We start from the raw sequence: 26,630 nt of genomic DNA, 5'->3' as shown, positions 1-26,630 counted from the left end.
AAGGGAAGCTGATTAGAGCTCACGCTGGCCCAGCTGTCCAGGGCCTTCCTGCCCTGAGGACTTGTGTTAGTCGCTCATTGTCTTCTGCGATGAGGAGTGGGCCCAGTTAAGCCCCTTCTGGATGCTTTCCATACCCTCTCCCTTCCTGCGGCTTTTGTGTCTTGCAAAATTTACGTCTGGAAATAACCCCTCTGGCCAGTACTTTTGCTGTCGACGGTGGCACCCGGTAACCCCAACTCTTGTGACCCTCACCCTGCTCAACACAGAGCCGGCACTCGGGGTCTTGCCCAGCGCGGGCGCCGCCCTCTCCCGGCTCCGCCCGCCCCCCGGTCCCCCGCCCGCGGTTCCCCGGCCTCCCGGCGGCGGGCGACGCCTGCGCAGTGCGGCCGTGGGGAGGTCGTTGTCCCGGCGCCGTCGTCCCGGCCGCGAGCGCCATGGCGGAGGAGGTGAGGCGGGAGGAAGCGTCCGACGTGGGGCGGGCTCCGATCCCCGGGGCGCTCCGAGGCCCCCAGCTGGCCGCCTGGGCCCCGCCGCGCCACCCCGGCCAGTAGGCGCCCGGGTCTGGCCCGGAGCCCCCCTGTGCGCCTCGCGCGCCCCGGCCCCGCCTCGCAGGGCTGCGGAGCCGGCGCCGGGCTCCCCCTGGGCCCAGCGCGGTGCCGGGGTCAGCGCTTCTCTCGGGTCTCGGGACAGGTGAGCACCCTGATGAAGGCCACGGTCCTGATGCGGCAGCCCGGGCGGGTGCAGGAGATCGTGGGCGCCCTCCGCAGGGGCGGGGGAGACCGCTTGCAGGTACGGCGGGGGCGACGAGGGGCGGCTGGGGAGGTGACCGGCCCAAGGGGCCTGCCCGCGCTGCCGCGGACGCTGCGGGTCCTGAGCCCCTACAAATGGCCAGCGGCCGGAGGGCGAACCGGTTGCTCCACCTGATTGCCCTGGGTTAGAATCCACCTGCCGGAAAACCGACATTTCAAATTTGTCGGTCATGACCAGCGTCTGCTTCCTCTTACTAGGTAGAAGGCACCCAGCACCAGGCCCTGGGGCCCTGTTTCCACACTAGCCGGGTCAGCGGGCTCCCCAGGAAGTTGCAGATGTGATGGGTCACCTTGGGAGGGACCCAAGGCAATGAGATGGCAAGGCTAAGAGTCAGAGAGGGTCTTGATTCTTCAGTCCCCACTCTGCCAGCGACCTCCAAGAGTCTGGGCGTCCTCAGGCGTAGCAGGCTGCTACTAACTAGGATTAGTTCTCCCTCCCCGCTCCCAACCCCTTCCTAACTCCTGCAGGGCTTTGCCTACTGGCTGGATACTGAGCTGGTTAGCCTTTCATAATCTTCCCCCGCCCAGGCAGGGCCACACCATAAGGCATCTGTATGGATAGCATCTCTCTTTTGCATTTTAGGTCATCTCTGATTTTGACATGACCTTGAGCAGGTTTGCGTATAATGGAAAGCGATGCCCTTCTTCTTACAGTAAGTCACATACTAGCTTGCTTTTTTGGGCTTGACAAGATGGTAGCTTCTGAGTGGCAAATGAAAGGAGTTTTCTGTGTTTGCAGACATTCTGGATAACAGCAAGATCATCAGTGAGGAGTGCCAAAATGAGGTGGGTTACAACCCCTTCTTTGTTCAGAGATGGCTGTCATGTACTACTTGAGATAGTTCTTGGTTAGGACCAAAGATTCCAGGGTAGAGACCTTAGAAGATTAATATTTTTAAAAAAATTGTTCTTATGTTCAGGTGGACCTTAGTCTCATAGACTGGGGCAGTGTTTCCTTTTTGTTCAAGACATGTGACGATTGGTGGTTAGAATATGGATGTTATGCATTCTGCGAGTTATAGAGTTTACAAGAGACTTCAACATTTGCTGTTTAACCCTCCAGCAACTCCAAGGGGTGGATAGAACCACTATTATCTCCATTTAACAGATGAGAAAACAGGCTTGAAGAGGATAAGCAACTCCTTCAAGGGTCATACAGGCAAGACACAGAGAGCTTGGTTTTCCCATAGATCTAATTCTGTCCCAAACTCTTTTCACTACATTATGCTGTTTCTTTAATAATATAATTGGGGTGGGGGTTGCACCTGGGTGGTTCAGTGGGTTGAGCGTCTGACTCTTGGTTTTGGCTCAGGGTGGTGGGATCTGGGATTAAGCCTGCTGAGCAGGGAGTTTGCTTGAGATTCTTTCCCTCTCCCTCTGACACTCCCCCTGCGCACCCCCCCCACCTCTCTCTCTCTAAAATAGATAAATAAGTCTTTTAAAAAATATATAATTTTTTTGGCAAGGTAACAGGTATCAAGAAAGACTTCTGAATTAATGTCACTATATGATAACGCCCACTTCCATGAGATGCATACAAATATTATAAATCATGCAGCCTTGGAGTTCATTTTACTTTGTTCCACATTCTGGCCCCTTTGCCAGAGGAGAGCCCTGCTGGTTGTACATTTCTCTAGTTTGCTGAGCTCTTTCTGCTAAAGAGCTGTTATCATTTAGTTTCACTTCGTTATGAAATTCACTAAATTACATTTTAAGCGGTCTGTCAATCTGTCATCTTGATCAGCTTTTCCAATACTCTGTCATGGTTACTTGTTACTAAGATGGGCAGCAAATTATAGATGCACCTTATATTTCTAAAACCCATCTTTCTGGAGTTGCATTTTTAGCTTAACGTAAGTTCTGGCTCCAGACCTAATCAGTTGTTTTTGGTGAGTCACTTTTAGTGGTCCCTCACATACATGTCTTATCAGCTTCCAGAAAGCTGAACCCACAAGTAAGACAACAGGTTGGGTGCCTGCTCTAGGATAACAAAATGAAGGCAAACTAAGATTCTGAGCGTTGATGAGCTCCCGAAAAAAATCATAAAGTTTATGCATGAAGCCCTTTTTTTTTTAAAAAGTATATTCTGTTGAATTCTCTTACGCTTTTTAGAAAAATATTCTCACACTCCCCCCAAAACACACACATTGAGAATCTTAATACATTTCAGGAGTTTTCTCCCTTTGTCAGTGTATGCTCTTTGCCTTTAACTCTCTTTTGGACCCATGGTCAGGGACTCCACATTGATCTCATAATATTCTGAGACTGGGCATATGTTAAAGTTAAAATTCTTTTGCCTGACCAGTTCCCATTTTTATTGGGTGCTGTTACTGACTGGCCTGTGTGACACGTGGTCCCAGATGCGGTCTCCTCAGACATGGAGGGAGATCTTAATAGGAGAAGGTACACACAGGAGCCCGTGAGCTGATTCCCCTGATATTGGTTCTGTGATCATTATCCACCAACATGCTGGCTCCCAAACCCACTTCCTGATTTTTCTACTTCCACTTTAATGATTTTTGCCATATCTATTATAGTGGCCGGTAATACATATTTTACTTAAAGTTGGGTTCCTATTAAAAATCTGAATGTGGGGAGCCTGGGTGACTCAGTCAATTGAGCATCTGCCTTCGGCTCAGGTCGTGGTCCCAGGATCCTGGGATCGAGCCCCGAATAGGGATCCCTGCTCATTGGGGAGTCTGCTTCTCCCTTTCCCTGCTGCTCCCCCTGCTTGTGCTCTCTCTGTCTCTCTCTGTCAAATAAATAAATAAAACCTTTAAAAAAAATCTGAATGCAATTAGAAAAGAAACAATCTTTGTGAGAGCATGAATTTGATGCGCTAGTTTTTTTTTTTCTTAATACGCATTAAAAGGAACCCAAAACTACTAAAATGAAGAGTGTGTATCCATGTGCCTCCTAAAATGACTTTGCCTACCCCCTGAGAATGTGTACCCCATTTGGGGAAATACAGCTTTAATCCCTTCTTACCGGTTAAGCCTTGTCGACTGAGCTGGAGAATAACAACAAAATCCTAGTAACTTCTCACCTGAGAGCAAAAGGTCTTTGTGGATTCTTAGACCTCACCCTCTGAGGGTGCGGATGAAGGGCTGACCAGCTCGGCAGGTCAGTCACTCCCTAACACAGAGTTGCCTCTTCTAGGTGATTATTTCCTCACACTCAACTGTGGGCCTTCGCTGGGGAAAGCTTGATGTGGACTAACGGCTTTTCTCTTCATTTGGATGTCCCAGCTCAAAATGCTCCTCCACCACTATTACCCAATTGAGATTGACCCGCACCGGACCATCAAGGAGAAGTTACCTCACATGGTGGAATGGTGAGTGATGGTGGTTTTGAACCGCTCCTGGCCCCCATGATGGACAGGTCCGGGAGGGGAGTATGTTTTTCCTGAGCTTGAATGAGGTGGCAGTCCCCCTTACCTTACTGAATTCCCCTGGCCCCCCTATTAGAACCAACCGTCCAGCCCCAGAGGGGCTAATTGTGATTGCTGCTGGAGTGGGGGCCCACTGAGAATCCTTGGAAGGAGGGAGAAGCCCCTGGGTTTGGGGGAATACGTGCTGCGGGGAGATAACTTTCCTATAGGAACTGGTATATCCTATAGGGGACAGAGCCCCGGTTCTCCAGAACATGGGGTCACCAAGAGAGGGATTCAGAAGGGCTTGGACTTCAGTGGTTAGCTCACCCAGTTCTTGTTCCTGTGGCTGTGGTTCGACTTCCTCACCCTCTTCCTTTTAAGGCCTGCCGGAGTCCTTCAGGAAGTGGCTTGGTGGAAAAGGATGAGGCCTCCATTAATCTTTCTAGAGGGGACTTGGCCCTAAAAAGGGAAAGGATACTTTCCTACTTAGTGATTGGAATTTGGGCTTTTGTGGGGCATCTGCTTCTAGGTGGACCAAGGCACACGATCTCCTTTGCCAACAGAAGATTCAGAAGGCTCAGATTGCCCAGGTGGTTAGAGAGTCCAATGCAATGCTTAGGTAAGTGGCTTGCTCTGGGAAACATTGGAAACTGGTTTGCTCCCAAAAAGTGGAGGGGAGTTAGTTGCTAGGGGAATCAGGAGAGACAGACACCGTAAGTGGCTGATGTGAAGAAGGCCTTGCTTTTCCTCTCTGAATACAGCTAAAGGATTTCTCACCTGTGGGTGCTTCCTAGGCAGCTGTCTGCTACTAGTGGATGTAATAGGAATATGACCAAGGCTTCATCTCCTGGAACAAACAGCGTCTAGCTCATTTTCTCCAGTGGTGAAAAGACTTTGGGGTCACCATGATGCCTGGTGTTCTGGATTAACCTAGACACGGCAGTTGACTAGCCTAGGACCCTTGATCATCAGCGGCATTCCTGGTGCTACTCTCTCTGCTGCCATGTTCGTTCGTTCGTTCTTTCTTTCTTTCTTTCTTTCTTTCTTTCTTTCTTTCTTTTTAATTAACATATAATGTGTTATTTGTTTCAGGGATACAGGTCTGTGATTCATCAGTCTTACACAATACACAGTGCTCACCACAACACATACCCTCCCCAGTGTCCATCACCCAGCCACCCCATCCCCCCACCTCCCTCCCCTCTAGCAACTCTCAGTTTGTTTCCTGAGGTTAAGAGTCTCTATGGTTTGTCTCCCTCTGTGGTTTCATCTTGTTTTATTTTTTTCCTTTCTTCCCCTATGATCCTCTGTCTTGTTTCTTAAATTCCGTATATGAGTGAGACCGTATGATAATTATCTTTCTCTGATTGACTTATTTCGCTTTGCATAATACCCTCTAGTTCCATACATGTCATTGCAAATGGCAAGATTTCATTCTTTTTGATGACTGAGTAGTATTCCAGTGTGTGTATGTGTACACAAGCCCTGCCTTGGGCTCCCAGCTCGGAGGGGAGTCTGCTGCTCCCTCTCCCTCTGTCCCTTCCTCTGCTCATGCACGTGCTCTCTCTCTCTCAAATAAATAAAATCTTTAAAAAATAAAATAATAAAATGTTTCTAAAAAGAAAAAATTTAGGGGCACCTGTGTGGCTCGGTCAGTTAAGCGTCTGACTCTTGATTTCAACTCAGGTCATGATCTCAGGATCCTGGGATCGAGCCCCATGTCGGGCTCTGTGCTCAGTGGGGAGCCTGCTTAAGACTCTTTCTCCCTCTCCCCTCCCTCCACACCCACACTCTCTCTTAAATAAATAAATAATTTTTTAAAGATAGTATTAAAAATACTTTTTTTCCCAAGATTTTATTTATTTGGTGGACAGAGAGAGATCACAAGTAGGCAGAGAGGCAGACAGAGAGAGGGAGAAGCAGGCTCCCCACCGAGCAGAGAGCCCGATGTGGGGCCCAATCCCAGGACCCTGAGATCATGACCTGAGCCAAAGGCAGAGGCTTAACCCAATTGAGCCACCCAGGCACCCGAATAAAAATACTTTAAAAAAGTATTTTATTTATTCATTTGAAAGAGAGAAAGAGCACAAACGGGGAGGGACAGAGGGAGAGGGAGAAGCAGACTCCCCACCGAGCTGGGAGCCTGACGTGGGGCTCGATTTCAGGACCTGGAGATCATGACCCGAGCGGAAGGCAGACACTCAACCATCTGAGCCACACAGGTGCCCCAAATAAATCTTTGAAAATGAAAAATTTAAAAATACATCACCTAAGTAGGAAGTAAAGACCAGGAGCAGAGGCAGCGCCATTGCAGAGTCCGTCTCTTTTCAGGGAGGGATACAAGATGTTCTTCAACACCCTCTACCAGAACAACATTCCCCTTTTCATCTTTTCCGCGGGCATTGGTGACATCCTGGAGGAGATTATCCGGCAGATGAAAGTGTTCCACCCCAACATCCACATTGTGTCTAACTACATGGACTTTGACGAAGACGTGAGCCTGACCTCCTTTAGGCTGGGGGGGTGGAGGGGTGGGGACCGCCGGCACCCCTTCCCGGGCAAAACCTGAAACCCTGAACCCTGACTTGGGGAGGGAAGGGAGGGAACTCATGCTGGCTTCTTGCCCTCAGGCCGTTACTTGTTTCTTCATGCCTGCTAAAGGCATGCCCTTTGGTGTTTGACAGCTCACTGGGGTACCTAATTTAGGGTTCAGCTAGGCCCCATGTCAGCGTTCCAGGTCACATGCCATCCTGGGTACTCCAGGGCTTAGACTTTGACTTGTTTTCCTGGAGCCAGAGGTGGGCTGCTCTAACTCATCAAGGCTCTGACTTCTTCCCCTCACACCAGCTGCTGGGCAGCTGCTCCGTTCACCTGGGGCGAGGCTGTGCCCGCCACCAAGGGCAAACACACGTGTGGCCTGAACAGTGCCGGTGTCATGGCTTCACGCTCCTGCCAGAGTGGCTGATCGGTCCTGTCTGAGGGCCCTTGTAAGTTTAAATCAGGGGTTACACGCTTTTTGTTGTAAAAGGCCAGGTAGTACCTATTTTAGATTTTGTGGGATGATGGACTCTGATTGACTGTCACAACTGCTCAACTCTGCTGTGGCAAAAAAAAAAAAAAAAAAAAAGCAGCCACAGTGCTCGCTTCGGCACAGCACATATACTAAAAACGGCCACAGACACGATGTGACACATGAGCCTGGCTGTGTTCCGGTCAAACTGAATTTACAAAAATCCGCCAAATCTGGCTACAGGACCTAGTTGGCGGGCCCCGAGTTTGGACTACAAGGAGGTTCTGGCATTTCTCTGGCTGTCGGGATTGCCTTTCCTCTGTGACAGAGACCGTGGAGACCGGGCTCTACAGTGTCCCCGCAGCCCTTCTGTCTCTTGCTTGCTTAGGGTTTCCTCCAGGGGTTTAAGGGCCGGCTCATACACACATATAACAAGAGCAGCTCCGTTTGTGAGAACTCCGGCTACTTCCAGCAGCTTCAGGGCAAAACCAACATCCTCCTGCTGGGAGACTCCATGGGGGACCTCACGATGGCTGATGGGGTGCCAGGTGTGGAGAACATTCTCAAGATTGGCTTCTTAAATGACAAGGTAGGTGCGGGACCAGGGCTTCCCGGCTCAGGGTGTCCTTCTGTTTCGATGCCTGATAAATGCCTGGTGAACACCTCTATGTGCTGGTCAAGGTCAAGTCTTAGAGGCACTGAGGTGTGGCATGAGCTATATTCTCATGGGAAAACAGCGATGACAGCTGTGTCGGGCACACGGTGCGACAGCGGAGTTCAGAGACACTGTTGGGTGCTCACCATGTACATGGCATATTGACCCACTTAGTCCTTACGGCAGCCTTCTGAGATAGTGACTCTTATGCCTCGTTTTACAAATGGGGAAACTGAGTCAAGGAGGTTCATCTACCTGTGGTAGATAGTGTAGCAAGTGGGGGGCTGATTACAATCCTAAATCATAGCTATAAGGCATGACTGAGGTGGGAGATGTCAGTATTCAGGAGGTGGGTTTATAAGTCAGAGAAGGAAAATACGGGAACAGACCGGGGGCCAACCAGAGGCAGGGGGGAACACCATCAGCATGAAGGGGCTCAGTATGGTGGCAAGTTAGAAGGCCACCAGTTCGTGCATCCCCCCTCCACAGCCAGCATGTGCTGAAGACCTCTAGAATGCTTGACCCGTGTGAAAATTCAGTCCAGATGGATTAGAAATCACATCTGGTTTTTAAATTTTAATCCCTATCCTGTCCTTCTGTCACTGACCCGAGGGTTAATCATGGCGCCCTGTGCCTGTTGCCGTCCAGAGGGCGGGTCTCTGTCCCGGAGCTGTTCTTGGGGAGCTGCAGCTCCAATGCCCTCCACCCCTTGTCCCGGGTGCCTGAGAGGCAGAGGCAGAAGGCAGGGCGTTCTGGGGACTCTCTTCCGCCTCCCCCGGGCAGGTGGAAGAGCGGCGGGAGCGCTACATGGACTCCTACGACATTGTGCTGGAGAAGGACGAGACGCTGGACGTGGTCAATGGGCTGCTGCAGCACATCCTGCACCTCGGGGACTGGAGAGAGACGCAGGGCTCCTGAGAGCCAGCAGGCGGCTGGGGGGCCAGGTGCCATGGGCTGGAGGCAGGGAGCCTCGCCGGGAGGCTGCCCTGTGGGAGCGCTGCTTGCTGCTCGTCCCTGTGCGTGCAGAGTCTGGGATGCAGCTGCTGAGCCTGGGCCTCTCCCTCCTCCTTCCCCAGCATCCTCTGTGGTGTTCTGGGGGGGGGGGGGGGGGGGGGGGGGCCCCCGGGGGGGGGGGGGGGGCAGGGGTCAGCCAGGTAAAGGCGGGACCCACAGGGTGTTAGTGCCCTAGGGACCATCTAATCCAGGGGTTCTTTCTCCCACAATTTTTTAAACACGGGAAGATGTTCTTCAAAGAAATCTAGTGTGTGAAACAGATCAAAATAAAAACAGGAGAAAACAGTTGTTCTGATTTGGCGGGGTGCAGGGCTGGCTGGCTCAGTTGGTGGGGCGTGTGACTCTTGATCTCAGGGTTATGGGTTCGGGCCCCACATGGGGTGTACAGACTACTTAGAAAATAAAATCTTAAAAAAAAAATACCAAATTCACTCACGAGACCCTCTGAGCACCCCGTAAATGTGTCTGGGGACCAAGGTGAGTAGGCAGGTTTGGAAGGTGTGTTTCCAAACCCTGACCTGGGATGGTTTCACATGATGCTGAGGTGTCCGTTAAACGTGGAGTTGGGGGGGTCCGTCGGGCCTGGCCAGCCCGGTGTGCAGAGCTTCCTGTTGATGGATCTCCAAACGGATCCGTTTGGAGGCAGATTTTCTCTCGTGCCCTGGGCTCCTGCCCTGTCTTCTCTTCCTTATGTGGGCCCAGGACCATGGAGATGGGTGCCTTCGGGGGGTGGGGTCCTGCAGTGGGACCCGAAGGGAGAAGCTGGTCCTCGACACAGCGGAAGTGATTGCTGCTCCGTCGTCTCTCATCCCTGGCTGCCCTTTGAGTTTCTTTCCCTTCCTCCCCTGCTGACTTGGGTGGTCAAGAACTAGCTGAATTCTCTCTAGGGCACCTTTTGGAGGTGTAAAGCAGCCAGTTCCGCTGGCGTTTTGCAGCCTGCCCTCAAACGCACCCCTCCTCCTGCAGAGGGTGCCTGGCTGTGGGACACGGTTCCCTGCAGTTCTGTAGGGGAAGGAAGGCAGTGCCTCCCTCACGAGCGCCCTGAAAGCGGGTGTCGCTTCCATCTACAGGTGGCTTGGAAAAGACCAGAAACTTACTCCAACTCCATAGCTAGGAGCTAGCGCCAGGATTTCAGTGATTCTGACCAAAGCCGTAGCGTTTCTTGGGCTTCACGCATTCACACCCGCACATGGGCTCTGGTTCCGAGCTGGCCTGTTGGCTTCTGGGGAGCTCGTGGCTACCATCTGAGGCCCATCGGCAGCCACAGTCAGACCCTGAGGTGCCCTCGGGATGCTTTGGGGCCAGGAGTATCTGTGATTGGCCGTGGGGAAAAGCCATGTCTCAGGATCCTGAGCAAGAAGCGGGTGCTCATGGGGGACAGGTCAGTTCAGGGAGCCCAGGACCATCAGTCTGTCTCCCAAGCCTCCCCCGCTCTCCTGTCCCCTCCTGGTTTAGGTCATCTTTGTTCTAGCTGGGTGGGAGAGGGAAGATGGCTGGCCTGCTGGCTGGAGCAGCTCTTCCCTCAAGACACTGGAGGTGGGAGGCCTGTTACCTTTGCTTCAGAGGGGGGAGGATCAGGACGGAGGTGATGGCTGGCAGCCAGGATCAGGGAGAGGTGGGACTAGCTGAGCATTGGAACAAATCTACATGCAAGAGATGAATCCGACCTGAGCCGCTTAATTTAATCCTTGAGTTTCTTGGGTCATGTTTGAGGTCAGGGACCTCATCTTTCCATTCAGTTGGGACAGTCAGGAGACTGGGATCATCTCTCCACTCCTCCCCGGGAGGTCCCTGTATGAATGCCCACTCCCCACCCTCCCTCCTGCAGATAGGGGGTTCCTCTCCATGGAGAGGGCCCTGATGAGGCCGCAGGAGGCAGGAGGCTGAGATCCAGGATCTCGAGTGTCTACTTTGTGCCACTTTCTTCCCCAGTCTTTGGGTCCAAAGGCTTCCCCGCATGGAAAGAGCACATCATGAGGCCTTTGGTTTAGTCTTTTATTTGGTGCAAAGGAGAAAGGGATCTGACACCAATTTAGCCTTTTGAGTGTGCAGAGCTCTGCCTACCCCCCTCTCACCCCAAGTGAGCCCTTATTCCAAGTTTATCTCAGCCCTGAACCAAGGATGTCATAGCCATCCAAGTAGTTATCCTCGCCCCCAACCACTTCATATTCTTCCCCTTCTCTGTCCCTTAGAGAAAACAGCCTTCTTTAGGGGTGAAAGGCAATGACAAGCCCAGCCCTGAATGCTGCACCCCAAGGTCACTCCAGCCCCTACTGGCCTCGTGGGGGGTGGACAGCGGAAGTGTGGGGACACGGGACAGGTGGGGCGCTGCCCTCCCTAGAAGCCAGCTAGAGTTGAGAGAGAAAGGCTGAGAGTCTGGTCAGTCCTGGTTCATGTTCCTGGGGAGCTGCCATGACACAGGAATAGGGGCAGGAGGGGGGTGGCTGGGGATGGCAAGGAAAAGTATGGAAAAAAGGGAAATTTGGGGAAATGAAAGAATGACAAGCTCAGCCTTGTTCAGTGTCTGGTGATGTGGAGGGGAGGTGTGGGTGACATGCCAGCAATGGCCCTGTTCAACCCTCAGGCTCGGCCAATGGCCAGCTTGGCTTTGTGACTCCAAAACTTCTGAGGGAGGGGTTTGGGGTCAGAAGAGAAAAACTGAGTAGAGATCTGTGCCATGGATTTTACTCTGGGACTGGTGGGAAGACCAGAGTTGTCTCCTCTGACCATGTTTTAGATGTTTCTAGACATCATGCCAGCACAGGGGAGGATGACTCTTACGAGGTCAGTCCCACTGCCCACTGTCCTCCCAGAAGTGGGCCTTTGCATCTGGGCCCGGGCCCAGGCCCCCACCCTTCAGAGCTCCTCGTGGACCCGCTCTTGGTCTTCGTCTGACTTCAGTTTGAGCTCCTCCACAGTGATCTTGCCATCCTGGTTGCGGTCCTGGTTCTGGAACATGTCTGCTATGGTTTTCTCCGGGTCCTGCCCAGGCATGAGGCGTCCTTTGCCCTCACTGACTTGAGCCTTGATGAAGGTGGAGAACTGGGAGCCCAGAGAGCCAAGAGGAGAAGGGAGTGAGGGTCTCACCTGAGCGGCCGTGGGTGGCCTAGGGAAGGGCCCCAGGAGCCAGATGGCGGTGGGGGTGATGGACTGCATGAGGAAGAGGCAGGGACAAGGGAGCTCAGGCACAGGGACAGAAACAGGTGCAGATGGGATGGCAGACGGACTGCGTTGCTCGATGCCACCTACATGGTGGCTTGTGCTGGGGTGACAGCGGGGGATTGGTTCTTAGAAGGACTGAACTTCTCACCCACCTCCTCTGGGGGGACCTCGCCATCCTTATTGAGGTCCAGGCCTTCGAACAGGTTGACAGGAGGGTCCTCATGCCACACAAACAGGTAGCCTGTGGGCAGCCCCTCCTCCCGGGACACCAGCTCCACCTCGAACAGCAGCACTGCACTGCCGGGGACACCCCGGGCTGGAGGCAGGGAGGGAGAAGAGGAGAAGGAAGGTGTCGCCATCAGGCCCCGGGCTGGGCCCGACTTGCAGCCTTGCCCTGGGAGCTCCCCAGCCCAGAGACCTCAGTTTCCCTATGCTGGGCACATGGGATGTTTGCAGAACCCCTGGGAGGGATTCCTCCACTCCCACCTCCAGCCCTCAAGAACTGTCAGCCCCTCACCTCCACTCTCTCCGTGTGCCAAGTGCGGGGGCACCACAAGCTGCCGCCTCTCTCCCACACACATGCCCTGCAGGCCCGTGTCTAGGCCCTCAATCACCTTGTTGGCCCCCAGAGTAGCCTCCTGGGGGTCACCATAGTCGTGGCTGGGGGGAGAGCAGATTCCTGGGTCAGTGCCCATCCTTGTCCCAGGCCAGCTGTTATCCCATCGTCCCACCCCACCCCCGGCTCCCCCCAGTTCAGAGGGAGAATGCCCTCCGCATGGAGCCACTGCCCCTGAAGTGTGGCCTGGAGGGCTCATCGCCCCCTGCTTTGGTTTCCCCTCCACAAATGGAGCCAGCAGCTCCCCTAGATGGCTGGCTTCACCCTCCCTGAGCCCACAAGGCAGGAACCTCAGCTCCTCATGCTCCCCCACCACACTCGCTCGCTGGATGGGAACTTAGGGAAGAAGCACCCATTGGGGGTGATCAGGAGGACTCCCTGCACCTGGGCCCACCCACCTGCCCAGCCCTGGCCCCGCCCCGGACCCACGAGGAGAAGAGCTTGGTGCCATCCAGAAGGGAGCAGTTGTAGTGGTAGCGAACAAAGTCCCCAGGCTTGGCCGTCTCATTGCAGGTCTCCGGGGGCGGGGACAGAATCTTGACTTCCACCGGATCCGCAGGGTTGTGGAAGTCAATGATGTGGACGTCGAAGATCAGCACAGCAGAGCCAGGGATCTTGTCTCCTGGAGCCAAAACGGGGTGTGGATCGGCTTGGAATCCAGAAGGGGCTGCTCAGGCCTCCACAGAGGCCCCTAGACCTACCCAGTCCTGTGTTTTCAAGCCAGGATGGGACGGAGTATTTGTCCCCAGGGTCAATTCTTCTAATACCCTCTTGTGGAGGGTGAGGGGCAGGGAAGGAAGGGCCACGCCAGTTAGAAAACCCTTTATACACAAGCTCTTGCGATCTCCCAGTAACTTACCCTGCTGGTCAGTGTGATTAGTCCCATTCTACTGGTGAGGACACTGAGGCTTCCAGCAAAGCTGGGGGGCACAAGTCCAGGTTCTTTGCTTCCTAGGGCTACACTGTTTCTGTTCTTCCATAACCACCCCACCTCCCCAAACTCAGGAGTCTGCTGTCCTTCTCCAGGATGGAAGGGAGAAGTGGTGGTGGGGGGGGGGCTGCCCCTGGAGGAAAGGACGGAGCCTGTGTGGCAGGAGGTGGGTGGGTGAGAGAGGGGCAGAGCAGTGGCTGGGATGGCCCTGTGGCAGGGAGGTCAGGGAACAGACTGCAGAGGAATAAGGCGGTGACTGGGAACACAGGGGCATGCGTACCAGTTCCGTTCTCCCCATAGGCCAGGTGGGGGGGGGATGGTGATCCTCCGGCGCTCCCCTATGCAGGCGCCCTGCAGCCCCTGGTCCATCCCGGGGATGATGTAACCCTGCCCCACATAGGTGTTGTAGGTGTGGTTGCGGGAGTAGCTGTAAGGCGGGGAGGGCCAGCAAGGGAGTCAGAGGTGTGCCCTGACCCCCTCTTCTCCACAGCTCAGAGTGACCCCTAGCTGCTGTTGGGGTTGGGGGGCCGTCCTCAGATCCTGCTTCAGCTTCCTCCTCCCTCCTCCCAGCCCCCACCTTCCCTCCTCAGGAGTCCCCGGGACCTGGAATCAAAGGGGGTGCCGTCCATCAGGGACCCGTTGTAGTGGTAACGCATGAAGTCTCCAGCTACCGCTCTCCGGACGCAGCCAGGAGGTAGCTCCAGCGTCTCCAGCTGGACAGTGTCCTTAGGGTTGTGGACGTCAATCAAGAGCACGTGGAAGACCAGGGAGGCCTGCGGGGGGATCACAGTCCCTGGGGAAGGGATAGGCTTGAACCATACAAGTGGAGAGCAAACCACAGCTCCTTCTCCACTCAGGAAAGCCTATGTGAGCACCTGGCAAAAAGATGCTAATTCTATTCTCCAGAGACCCTTCCCCTGTGAGGCATGAGCTGGATCTTCCCAAGACCATCACCAGCCCATACAGAATGCGTGTGAATCAGAATAAAGCACCCTTTTTTAGTGAGATCATCACCAAGATAGATTTCATCTCTATGGGCCTCCTTGGCTGAGTGTCCTTGTGCAGTACACAACCTGAACAACTGTATGTGGCAGCCCTCTTCTGGGGAATCCCCGAGTCTCTGTCTGTCCTCACCATAGCCTTTCTCGCCATAGGCCAGGAACGGAGGGATGATGATCTTCCTTCTCTCTCCAGGACACATGCCCAGCAGCCCCTGATCCATGCCCTTGATCAGCCAGCCAGAGCCAACGTAGGTGTCATAAGTGCCGTCCCTACTGTAGCTGCAGAGAATGAGGTAGAGGTGATGCTGCACCTTCCCCATCATACCCATTCCCCAGGGCCCCAGGACTCCCTCCAGCCCTTACCTGGTGTCAAAGGCGGTGCCGTCCAGCAGGGTGCCGTTGTAGTGGTAGCGGACAAAGTCGCTGTCCTGAACAGTGCGGGGGCAGTGGGCTGGGTGCAGCAAGGTGCTCACCTGCACAGTGTCTGCCTGGTTCCACACATCCAGCAGGACCACATCGAAGTAGAGGGTGGCATCAGGGGGAATGAGCCCCGCTGTGGGAGTCCGACAACCACATCTCGTGTTTGGGGCAGCCTCCAGGACCCCTCCGCACGCCACAGCCCCCCAGGGCCCCAGGACTCCCTCTAGCCTTAGCTGGTGGCAAAGGCGGAGCCACAGTTGCACCAGCTCCAGCAAGGCAGGTTGAATAGACATTGAACGTTCTGCTTGCCCACGCCCCCCACCCTGGCTCCCCTTCTCCCCAGTCAAGCTTCGATTCTACCCAGGGCCCTGTCATTTCCTGTCCTCCCACTCCAGGGGCAGGAGACAGAAACTCTAGTCTCAGACCTGCCATGACTCACACTGCCTGTGCAGTGTGACCTTGGGCGAGTCACACCCCCACTCTGAGCTTCAGTTTTTTTGGTTGTGGGTTCCAGAATGCTGCCTCCTGCTCTCCTCCATCCCCACGCCTGGGCCCCAACCCTTCTCACCCACACCAATGCTGCCATAGCCCAGGTGGGGGGGCACAATGAGACGTCGTCGCTCGTTGACACACATGCCCATGAGGCCCCGGTCCATGCCAGTGATGAGGCGCCCCACGCCCACCACGATGGCCACCAAGGTGCTTCGGTCATAGCTAGAGGAGGGAGGAAACAGCTGGGGTACAGCGGCCTCTGCGCAGGGGCACACACACACTCAGTCCCCCTCCCATTCCACAGGTGTGCGTCCACAGGCTCCTGTCTTCTTTCGGAGCCTCCCTCCCCAGTTACACAGGGAAGCCCCTGAGGGAGGCTGGGGGCTTTTATTTGCCTAGGATGGGGGATGGGGGTGGGGGGGGGGGGGCGGGGGTATCTGTGCAGCAGAGGGAGGGCTAAGTGTGGCACCAAGGGGAGGAGGAACATTAGGCATTTACAACCAGCCAGATGAAATCCTTGGCCTTTTCCTTTCCCCACTTTATTTCATTCTTTCCCTTGTGAAGTGGACGTTAGGGTTTTCATTTTTCTCATGCTGAAGTTTGAGATGAGAGGCTAACTGACTTGCGCAAGGTACCTTGGTCTAGTGAACTCCGTGTTCGTGCTGCTACACCATCAACTTTTCAAGGAAAGGAGGAGGCAGCAGAGCTCACGGAGGGTAGGGATTGGTTTCCAGTTTTGGAAAGGCCTGTTTTATTTTATTTATTTATTTATTAAATATTTTATTTATTTATTTGACAGAGAGAGATCACAAGTAGGCAGAGAGGCAGGCAGAGAGAGAGGGAGAAGCAGGCTTTCCATCAAGCAGAAAGCCCGACATGGGGATCGATCCCAGGACCCTGAGATCATGACCTGAGCTGAAAGCAGAGGCTTAACCCACTGAGCCACCCAGGCGCCCCGGAAAGGCGTTTTAAAATTGCCGTGGCCTTTATTTGTTTTTCTCTTACTTTTATTTATTTATTGTTTTATTGAAGTATGATTGACATACAAGATGATTATTAGTTTCAGGTGTACAACATAGTGATTCCACATTTAATTTACATACATTACGAGAAGATCAGAATGATAGATCCAGTCAGCATCTGTCACCAGTTAAGAGAGGGTGGGAGATTTTTTTAAATTTTCTTTATTTACTTATTCATTTATTTTTAAGATTCCACCTATTTGACAGAGAGGGAGCACAAGAAGGCGGGAGTGGCAGGCTGAGGGAGAGGGAGAGGGAGAAGCAGGCTCCCCACTACGCTGGATCCCAGGACCCTGGGATCATGACTTGAGTTGAAGGCAAACGATCCCCCTGAGATTTTTATTTTATTTTATTTTAAGATTTTATTTATTTATTTGACATTTATTTGACAGAGTGAGATAGAGAGAGAGATCACAAGTAGGCAGAGAGGAAGGCAGAGAGAGAGAGAGAGAGAGAGGAAGGGAAGCAGGCTCCCTGCTGAGAAGAGAGCCTGATGTGGGGCTCGATCCCAGGACCCTGGGATCATGACCTGAGCTGAAGGCAGAGGCTTTAACCCACTGAGCCACCCCGAGATTTTTATTTTGATCCAAGGGGTTAAGAACCATGGGTTAGGAAAGTTTTCCAAGCTCAGCACTGCACAAACTGGGACCAGCCAGGCTCCCAGAGTCCCACCATGGAAGTCATGGCCTGCTCCCCGCCCCTCCCCTACTTGGGCTGTGCTCTTGGCCATAGGCCATACCTCATTCTACCCACTGAGCTGAATCCTTCACAGTGCTGCTGTGAGGCCCAAGCCTGCACAAAATTTCTACCAGTTAAAAACTATCAGAGCACCCAGTCCTCCCCAGAGTCAAGGTTAACGTGCCCTCACACGATGAAGTACGAGTTCATTCATCATCTTACTTGAGCCCTGTTACCAGTCTTAGGAAGGGAGAACTTAATTTTCCAGATTGTTTTTAACCTCCATTTTTCAGATAAGGAGCATGAAGCTTCAAGTGGCGAAATTCCTTGTCCATGGTCACAGGCTGGACTGGAACCTGGGGTCTTGGACTCTGGAGTTCATCTTCTTACTCAGTATACTGCCTGCCTTCCAAAGCCAAGGCTACTAATTTCCCGTGGGCTGAGTTGTGTGTTTTGGGAAGGGGTCTAAGTGGGATTGACTTCTTGGGATATGCTGTGTGACTGGGACCCGAGGTTTAACCCAGGCTGGCGTGCAGTCCTGCCCTGTCTCCACCAACAAAAGTGGCTTGCCAGAGCCGATCAAAGGCCCAATCAGACCAGAAGCCCATCTCTCAAACCCCAAGGCTGGCAAGATGGGCGGCAGCCCTGGCCTGGTAGAGCTAAGATGGAGGAAGGTGGGGGTGCAGGGAGACCTGAGAGAGGGTAAGAGAATCCTCCAAGGAGCCCAGAAGGTCAATGCCAGGCCATGTGACACGTAGACAGTTAGGGTCCCTACACAGAGCTATGCCCTACACTCCTGGATCCATCGTGCTATCTTACTATAACGCTCCCTGGCTCTACAGGGCTAACTGCTCAAACTGACCACCACCTCCACAGAGGTTCTACTGCTTCTTTTCCGGTTACAAAGGCGCTAGACCCTGGGGCTGGAACCAGAAGAGATTCAGGCTGGGTAGAAAGGGCAGGGGTCCCAGGCTGAGACCCCTGGAGAATTCACATGCAGCCCGGGCCAAGCCCTTCCCCCCACCACTGGGGAACAGAACCTCCTCCCTGCCAGGCCTTTAATAAAGCACGGTGAGTAAACAGAGCAGTTCACCTAGATCACCAAACATTCGGGGGGAAATGAGGAGCTTGTTCTAAAAGAAACTGGGGTCCTTTGAGAGGTGAGGGCTTGAAATCGAGGGCAAGGATGTCTTTGGGAAGATGGAGGTCTGGGAGTCCCCATCCCCAGGGTGCTGTGTTAGGGGTTAGAAGACTATGGAGTAGGGGATGTGGACACAGCCTAAAGGGGCTACAAGGGATCCCCAGGATTAAGAGAGCCTGGCCCTAAGGGGGGTGGCGAGTCTGGGGGCACCCAACCCATTACCTCGAGTCAAACTTCTTGCCATCCTCGAAAGTGCCGTTGTAGTGGTAGCGCACAAAATCCCCCATCTGCACTTCCCGGGGACAGGTCCTGGGAATGTGGTACCTCTCGATGACTACATCTTCCAGGGGGCCCCCGGCCGGGCTAGCACGGCCCAGCCCCTTCCCCACGGCCTGCACCAGCAGCAGCAGCAACTGCAGCAGGGGGAGCCGGGGGAAGGTGTGGCTGGGGGACACCGCGGGGAACATGGTGCCTGGAGCTGGGACGGCCGGCAGTGAGGACGAGCGAGGGAGTCGCCGCCGCCAAACTCCTTCCCCCGCTCCTCCCGGAGCAGGCTCCCCCCCTTCCTGTCCTCAGTCCCCACCCCCGCCCTGGCTGGTACACGTGGAATGGGGGGCAGGGGAGACTGAGCTGGCGGGCCGGGGGGCGGGAGACCGAGGGTGGAATAGGAGGAGGGGGCAAGACTGAGTGCTGGAGTCACAGGATTGCACCACAAAGAACTCCAGCTTCCCGCCTCCCGCTGTCCCCGGGCTTAGCGTCCAGGGGCCCGGCCAGGGAGGGAGGTTCGGGAAAGCGGAGAAGTCGGAGCTTACTCCCATTAAAAAAAAAAAAAAAAAGGGAAAAAAAAGAAAGAAAGAAAGAAAAAGAAAAAAGTTCTGCGTCTTTTTTTCCGGAGCCCCCGGGTCCTAAGGCCGGGCTGAAGCATCCCTTCCTTCTTTCGCTGGTACCCCCCAAATCTCTCCAGGTGGCTGGTGGGGCTCCAGAACCTGAGGCGGTACCTTGATATTGCCCCCGCCCCACGACCCCCACTGCCCCCAGGGATGGCCTCTCCGGGGACCAGCGGCCCCGGGTCGCAGAAGCTGGGCGTCCAAGACTCCCCGCGCGGGGATGGAGATGGGTGGGCGGCGGCGAGAGTGCTGTGTGCAGGGTGAAGCCCGGTGTGCACCTCCCGGTAGCGGACCTGGGTGGGGAACGGGGAGGGGACGCTAGGGGCGACTTCATCAGGGCTAGGGGCGGAGAAGAAGCAGAAGGGACTCTGTAATGGAAAGACCAGGTGCCAGGGTTTGGGCAGAGTGGAAGAGGCGGCGCTCGCTCAACTTCTTGATCTTAAGGTGGGGGATTGTCCTTGTGTGGGGAGGGGCTTTGCGGGATCCCATCCCTGCAGGAAGCGTTCCTCCTGCCGCTTACCAGCTGTCAAGCGGAAGACACCCCCCCCCCCCCGTCGGGCAACGTAGGGGACTCCGGGCACCACTCTGCCCCTCCGGGAAGCTGGCCCAGACGGCGACCCCGCCTTCCGGCCTCCGGCGCCCGGCGCTAAGACCCAGCGGGCGCGCCCGCCCGGCCCGGGCTGCCGCCCCCCGGCTCTCCTCCTCGCCTCCCCGCTGCTCGCCGGGCCCTGACGCCTGCTCCGCCCGGGAGACAGCCGGCCGGCGCGGCCATGGGGCGGGCGGCGTGCGGGCTGCTGTGGCTGCTGCTGGGCAGCGCCGCGGCGCAGTACGAGAAGTACAGCTTCCGAGGCTTCCCGCCCGAGGACCTGATGCCCCTGGCCGCGGCCTACGGGCACGCGCTCGAGCAGTACGAGGGCGAGAGCTGGCGGGAGAGCGCGCGCTACCTCGAGGCGGCGCTGCGGCTGCACCGGCTGCTGCGGGACAGCGAGGCCTTCTGCCACGCCAACTGCAGCGGCCCCGCGCCGCCCGCCGGCTCGCCCTCGGGGCCCGCGCTCGGCCCCGACGGCGGCCCCGGCGACGAGTGGGCCCGCGAGCTGCAGCTCTTCGGCCACGTCCTGGAACGCGCCGCCTGCCTGCGGCGCTGCAAGAGGACGCTGCCCGCCTTCCAGGTGCCCTACCCGCCGCGCCAGCTGCTGCGCGACTTCCAGAGCCGCCTGCCCTACCAGTACCTGCACTACGCGCTGTTCAAGGTGGGCCTCGTCCCCCCTTCCCGTCTTGCCCCACCGCCCCTCGGCCCCGCAGCGCCCCCAGTCCCGGAGTCCACACCCCCCCCACCGCCTCGCCTGCTCCCCTCCACCACGCCTACTCCCCACCCCCGCCCGCAGCCGGGGTGCCCCCTCCACCCCGGCGCCCCTGCCCTGTGGGGCCGTGTCGTTCGGAGCGGGCGTCGGGTTCTGGCAGGTCGGGAGCAGAGTCGCCCGCACGACCCGGGACAGCCAAGCCCACTCACGCGCTCTGGGCTGCGGGCTCAAGCCCTTCCGACCCACTCTGTCCCCGCCCCGCAGGCTAACCGGCTGGAGAAGGCGGCCGCCGCGGCCTACACGTTCCTGCAGAAGAATCCGAAGCACGAGCTCACCGCCAAGTATCTCAGCTACTACCGGGGGCTGCTAGACGCCGCCGAGGAGCCCCTCACAGACTTGGAGGCGCAGCCCTATGAGGTCGGGTGGAGGGCTTGGGCTGGCCCCCAACGCTTGTTAGAGGAGGGTTGGCATTGGGGGGTGGCCTCCCTGACCCTGGCCTGCCCCCCTCCAGGCCGTGTTCCTCAGGGCTGTGAAGATCTACAACAGCGGGGACTTCCGCAGCAGCGCGGAGGACATGGAGCGCGCCCTGGCAGAATACCTGGCCGTCTTTGCCCGGTGTCTGGCCGGCTGCGAGGGGGCCCACGAGCAGGTGGACTTCAAGGACTTCTACCCAGCCATAGCAGGTACTCCCCAACCCCTGCAGACCCCTGTGGGCAACCCGCTCACCCACAGGGCCCTGCTTCCCAGAACTAAAGCCCATTGACACAAGTATTCACCCCATACCCTTTAATGAAGCACCTGGGAAGTTCTTCGTAGGCAGATAGGAGTAAGGGGTTAACCTTCCCCTGGAGACTTCAGTTGGCTGAGAGGGACAGGCTACAGACCTGACTGTCCCAGGTGTGGGCATGGGTGTGGAGAGGTGATGACATCCCCAAAGGATCTGGGGACATGGAGATCACAGGATTTCCAGGCAGAGGGCAAAGGTGCGAAGGTGGTGGGTGCAGAAGGCATTTTGTGGCGCCAGAAATCACTCCTAGTCTGGGGGTCCCTAACTGCGAGGTCCCTCAGCAGGGGCAGAAAGAACTGTCCTGAGCTGCTCTCTCTAGGCTTCAGTTGCCACCTCCAAACCTCATCTGCCTCGGGGCACCTGGGTGGCTCAGAGGGTTAAAGCCTCTGCCTTGGCTCTGGTCATGATCCCAGGGTGCTAGGATTGAGCCCCTCATCGGGCTCTCTGCTCCACGGGGAGCCTGCTTCCTCCTCTCTCTGCCTGCCTCTCTGCCTACTTGTGATGTCTCTCTCTCTCTGTCAAATAAATAAATAAAATCTTAATTAAAAAAAAAAAAAAAAAAGAATGCCCTGGCTCCCTCTGGTTTTTGGGGGGGGGGTGAAGTGGGGGGGGGTGGTAAGTCGCCCTTAGCACTGCCCTTCGTATGCTGAGCGAAGTCTACTCAGGCAAAGTCTATGATCGCAGGGGCTGGCCCAGCACTGGTTCCTCACCTCGGCCTCCCACTCCCTAGATCTCTTTGCAGAGTCCCTGCAGTGCAAGGTGGACTGTGAGGCCAACTTGACCCCCAATGTGGGCGGCTTTTTCGTGGAGAAGTTCGTGGCCACCATGTATCACTACCTGCAGTTTGCCTACTACAAGTGTGAGCCTCCTGGTGGGCTTGGGATGGGGGGCAGGGGGAAGAGAGAGCACTGCACTGGGAGTGTCAGTCATGGGGAGCCGTCCCTCAGATGTGAGGACCCTGGGTGATGGGAGGGGAGGCTGGGGGTGGCGGGCGGGCGAGAGGGTAGGAAGGAACAGAGCAGCCCTCGGGCAATTCAGGGACCTCTTGGGTAAATGACCAGGAGGCCAACAATTACACAGCACTTGACAGTTTACAAAGCCCTGCCATGTCTGTTTATCTCACTTGATGCTTTCACCAACCCCCACCACCACCTCCCAGCAGCTGACATGACTGGACCCATTTTTCAGATAAGAAACTGAGGCTCATACAGTGCAAGGGGCCATTAGTCACATGGCTGATAATAAGTAGCATGGGGACTTATGGCTCTCCTTGTCTGGGGGACATCCTGGGCATCAGCTGGGGCTGGGATGGATGATGTCCGGAGTTCCTACAATACTAAGATGCCAGGATTTGGATGGAGGCTGGAGTCAGGCTGGAGGAGATGAGGACCAAGGGGCCGGGAGACCCTTCATGGGTCCAGTCGGCGGATAGGTTGAGGGCCAGGCTGCCGGGCTCTCATTCCCCAGTGCCATTATTCTCCAGCTGTGAGTTTGGGATATCTAGCTAACCTCTCTGTGCCTTGGGTTTCCTGTCTCTAAAATGGGGATGATACTAGCGATGAGGCTTCAGTGAGTTGCATGGGCCTGGCACATGGCCCAGTACATTCTAGGTTGCGTTATTATTTGAGTGGGGTGAGGTGGCCAGAAGATCTGGGAGGCAGCTGGGGAGCTGGGAGCATTGGACTGAGCTGGGAGATGGGGATGGGCTAGGAAGACATTGTTCCTGAAGGTGGGGAGGTGCAGGGCTACTCCTCCCTCCTGTCTTGCCCACAGTGAACGACGTGCACCAGGCTGCCCGCAGCGCCGCCAGCTACATGCTCTTTGACCCTGAGGACAGCGTCATGCAGCAGAATCTGGTGTATTACCGCTTCCACCGGGCTCGCTGGGGCCTGCAGGAGGAGGACTTCCAGCCCCGGGAGGTGGGCACGGCCTTTGGAGGCGCTCTCAGTTCAATTCAAAAACTCCTGGCTTCTTTGGAAGGCAGGATGGGAAGGGAAAAAAAAGACTACAGGTTGTGGTTGGAGTCCTGGGCCAGGCCCACCAGCTGAATGGGCCTAGGAACCTTCCTGATCCTTTCTGAGTATGTGGCCTCACCTGCACGTTGGGAGGGGTCCAACCTACCATGACAGCACAGACTCCTGGCTGTAGGAGGCCCCAAAATACCTGTCCATCTTGCTCCTTACCCCTCGCCTGCTCTCCGCCCCACCCTGGTCCTTCTCTCTGCTATCTTTTGCCCTTCTTCCCAGGGATCCCCTAGCTTGGACCCACGAAGGAACCCTTGGGAATTTAGGGCAAGACTGACAGTCATGGGGCACATGATGCCACCCTTGATTTCCTTAGGTGTGGCAGACATTGCTAATGGATTAGGGAATTCTTTCTAATAGAGCCCTCAGAATTCTCCTTAACCGGACATTCCAAGCACCTGTGGCTTTCTCCATCAGCACGAGAGCTGATACCTGTCCCCTGCTCCTTGAGCTGAAAAAGTGTGGAAACACCCAGATCCTAAAAACTAGGCTGCCCCCCCATTTGGCGGCAGGGTCTGGCTTACCCCATCTTCCTCCCCTCCTCTCAGGAGGCCGTGCTCTACCACAACCAGACCGCTGAGCTTCAGGAGCTGCTGGAGTTTGCACATACGTACCTGCAATCAGATGATGAGGTAAGCTGCCCCCTGCTCTATAGGCTGGGCCATGATGGAAACCCTTGAGCTTTTTCCCAGGGGCCGCTATGCCAAAGCCCAGCCCTACCTCCTGGCAGTCAGCTGTGAGGAGCTGTGAGGCAGGAGAGATTCACCTGTCCCTCCTCTCTCCCCAGTCAATGTTCTCATGCTCCCCTTCTTTATGTGTCTTTCCCACCAACTCCCCTGCCCAGCTCAAGTGGCAGCTCCTCCAGGAAGCCCTCCCTGTGTGCCCTGGCTCTGTCTTCTGGGCTTTCAGTTCCAACTCTGACCCTCTGTGCCTCCCCGGGCCTGGAGTGATTTGCAGTGCTGGCCCATCTCACTCCCAGCCCCCTTCTCCAGCCAGTCTCCCAGAGGATTGGGCTCTGGGATGGGAGACCACCTTATTCCCAGCTTTCCCACAGCACCTGCCACAGAGCTGGCATTGGGAAACAGTTTGAATGAACCGGTGAATGAAGGAACGCAGGATGCCAGGAAGGAAGGACTACAGGGTGGTACCTTGATTCTGAATGAGGGTTCGAGAGTCTGAATTTTGGTGCAGTATTGTGCTCGGGGCCGATATATTCGTTACCCACTTTGCTCACTCACCCATCTGCCTACTTATCATATACCACGGCAGGGGGGACATAGTTTGCACCCTGGCCTTGGCAACAGCTAGACATGGCCCCGCCATTCACCGGGTGGGCAGCCTCCAGGCAAGTCTCAAATAGCTCTTGAACTTCCATTCCTGCATTTTGCGTGGGGGAGATGATGCCCCCATCACACCGTTCTGGTGACAATGAAACGAGGTCAAGTGTGGAAAGCACTTAGTACAGGTGCTCAGTGAATGGTGCCATTTTGATGACTCTTATTCGTGGCCTGCTCTTTGCCAGACACTGTGGGGCTGTGGCAAGGGGATGAAAGGCACAGCACTTTCCTTGAGCGTCTCACAGTCTAGCTGGGGAGGCACCAGCAGTGCTCAGGAGAGGTCGGCGTGGGCCACCAGGGGAGAGCTCCAGATCCAATGGGCTCATGGGCCAGGGTTGCATCCTGGAGCTGACGTGTGGCATCAGCGAGGTCAGCGGGAGCTATCCAGACATTATCCAGCCACGGGGTGGTAGGGGGGCAGTAATTGTGTTCCTGGCCAGGAAATCGCATGAGCACACGGTACCCGTGGACTAGCAGATTCGCTGTGGAATTCCTGGTTCAGTGGAGGGCCTTGGAGAGGGACTGTTTAGCTGACATTGAATCTCTGCTGGGGGAGCATCTGCTCTGGGAGCCGTCTGGGAGTGGGACCCTGTGTGGGAGAAACCCTCAGATCGGCTCCTGGTGGAATCTTGAGACTGGGGAAGATGGGGGCTTTGGAGACCGAGATGGGATGGTGGCAGGGGGTGGGGAGGAGTGGGGCTCATCCAGGAGAGGAACCTGTCTGGGTTTGCACCTGTCGTGACCTTTTTTCTCTCCCCACCCTCCGGCTGCTCTAGATGGAGCTGGAAGAGACAGCGTCACCCGTGGAGCCCAAGGACCTGCCTTCAGACGCCGAGTTCGAGGGGGAGGGGGACTACGAGGAGAGCATCTATGCTGACTGGTGGCAGGAGCCTGATGCCAAGGGAGATGAGGCAGAGGCCGGTCAGTGACTCGAGTCCCGGTGGAGGGTGGAGCTGTAACCTGGGCTGGAGGTTGGCCCCAGAAGGATCCGCGTACTGTGCGGCAGAGGCAGTTGGGGTGCTGGGACCCCTCCTCTGGGGACTTCTAGCTTGTTAGCCAACCCTGTCCCACCTTGTATGTGAGGGGGGTGGCATCCTCTCTGGAGTGGGGACCCAGCTGAGACCTGCCCCAGGGAGTCCCCCTCCTGCCTGTCTCCCGCCCTGCAGGACAGCACCCAGATGCTTGTTGGGAGCGAGTGGGAGGCTAACCTGGTATTCCCTCCTTTCCTTTCCAGAGCTGGAGCCTGAACTAGCATGAGAAGAGGGCCAGCCTTGCACCCCTCGAGAGCTGGGGACACTTGGGCCCAGCGGTACCGCCCTCACCAGCCTGGGCAGCAGCAAGAACTATTTATTAAAAATGTAAAACGGACATAGCTGACCAGGCCTCATCCCACCCCAGCTGTGAGCGCTGCTCCCCAGGTCTGTCCTGTGCCTGGTCTCTGGGCCACAGGACGGCGGTGCTCCAGCTGCTGACGGCCGGTCCTCCTCCCCGGTGCTCTCCTCACTTGGACAGTCTCCTGGAGGAGAAGATTCCTGCTCCTCCAAGTTGTATCTCAGCCTGGATTTGAGACCGCAGGGGGGCAGCTGGTGTCACAAAGAGCACTGGACCAGGAGTCCAGTGGTTCCTGGCCCACTGGCAGCACGTGCTCAATAAATGTTTTTTGTTGAATGAACCGCAGTACCTGGAGTCCTGTCTCCCCTGGGCTGAGGGTACGCGTCCTTCCCTCCCTCCCTCTGCGTCCATCTCCCCTCCTGTGTAAATATGGGTTGGGCAAGGGGGAAATAGTTTGGCGTCAAACCCTGCGCAGGGTTGGTTGGTTGTTGTTGGGTTTTTTTGAGAGCAGAGTGCAATTGCAGATCCGCCCACCAGGGGGCGTGAGCACGCAGTTCCTACCTCAGTCCCTGGAAGGTGTGGTTTCAGATTTCTAAGATGGGATGTCCTATATTTTCCTGGTTCAGCATTGCTTCCCC

General features: G+C 55.8%; 3 protein-coding genes across 9 annotated transcripts; 2 read left to right on the top strand and 1 right to left on the bottom strand.

The window, feature by feature from the left end:
• Window positions 1-390: 390 nt before the first annotated feature.
• LOC111151601 (5'-nucleotidase, cytosolic IIIB) lies at window positions 391-8,944 on the top strand. Of its 7 annotated transcripts, XM_022509682.1 has the most exons (9): window positions 391-446; window positions 691-789; window positions 1,393-1,462; window positions 1,549-1,595; window positions 4,058-4,143; window positions 4,712-4,801; window positions 6,514-6,676; window positions 7,581-7,781; window positions 8,631-8,944. In XM_022509682.1, exons 1-9 carry the CDS (start codon window positions 435-437, stop codon window positions 8,763-8,765), a joined length of 903 nt encoding a protein of 300 aa, XP_022365390.1. In that variant the 5' UTR covers window positions 391-434; the 3' UTR covers window positions 8,766-8,944. The 7 variants fall into 7 exon arrangements, with proteins under 7 accessions (XP_022365390.1, XP_022365388.1, XP_022365393.1 ...); XM_022509680.1 differs by lacking the exon at window positions 8,631-8,944 and having other exon boundaries at window positions 7,581-8,624; XM_022509685.1 differs by lacking the exon at window positions 691-789 and having other exon boundaries at window positions 438-690.
• Window positions 8,945-10,860: 1,916 nt separating this feature from the next.
• LOC111151456 (FK506 binding protein 10) lies at window positions 10,861-18,849 on the bottom strand. Its single transcript, XM_022509457.1, is given in 11 exon segments — window positions 10,861-11,903; window positions 12,176-12,339; window positions 12,541-12,683; window positions 13,069-13,261; window positions 13,851-13,884; window positions 13,886-13,997; window positions 14,174-14,363; window positions 14,705-14,850; window positions 14,935-15,124; window positions 15,560-15,705; window positions 18,547-18,849. Coding segments are annotated over 11 exon segments (1,749 nt in total). The 5' UTR covers window positions 18,792-18,849; the 3' UTR covers window positions 10,861-11,717.
• Window positions 18,850-19,981: 1,132 nt separating this feature from the next.
• LOC111151517 (prolyl 3-hydroxylase family member 4 (non-enzymatic)) lies at window positions 19,982-26,332 on the top strand. The gene is made up of 8 exons (XM_022509556.1): window positions 19,982-20,461; window positions 20,777-20,929; window positions 21,024-21,195; window positions 22,030-22,158; window positions 23,073-23,218; window positions 23,872-23,955; window positions 25,437-25,581; window positions 25,895-26,332. The coding sequence occupies exons 1-8, from the start codon at window positions 19,982-19,984 to the stop codon at window positions 25,915-25,917; spliced, it is 1,332 nt and encodes a 443-aa protein (XP_022365264.1). The 3' UTR covers window positions 25,918-26,332.
• The last annotated feature ends 298 nt before the right edge of the window (window positions 26,333-26,630 follow it).

This window comes from Enhydra lutris, unplaced genomic scaffold (assembly GCF_002288905.1).
Source record: "Enhydra lutris kenyoni isolate GAN:26980312 unplaced genomic scaffold, ASM228890v2 scaffoldscaffold26, whole genome shotgun sequence".
NCBI lineage: Eukaryota > Metazoa > Chordata > Mammalia > Carnivora > Mustelidae > Enhydra > Enhydra lutris.
This window is presented reverse-complemented; position numbering and strand designations above follow the sequence as displayed.

Coding starts and splice junctions, on each gene's coding strand:
- LOC111151601 (XM_022509680.1), top strand. Junction 1,463..1,548: donor GCGATGCCCTTCTTCTTACA/GTAAGTCACATA, acceptor CTGTGTTTGCAG/ACATTCTGGATAACAGCAAG. Junction 6,677..7,580: donor ACATGGACTTTGACGAAGAC/GTGAGCCTGACC, acceptor TTGCTTGCTTAG/GGTTTCCTCCAGGGGTTTAA.
- LOC111151517 (XM_022509556.1), top strand. CDS start 19,982: ATGGGGCGGGCGGCGTGCGGGCTGCTGTGGCTGCTGCTGGGCAGCGCC. Junction 21,196..22,029: donor CTTCTACCCAGCCATAGCAG/GTACTCCCCAAC, acceptor CCCACTCCCTAG/ATCTCTTTGCAGAGTCCCTG. Junction 23,956..25,436: donor ACCTGCAATCAGATGATGAG/GTAAGCTGCCCC, acceptor CGGCTGCTCTAG/ATGGAGCTGGAAGAGACAGC.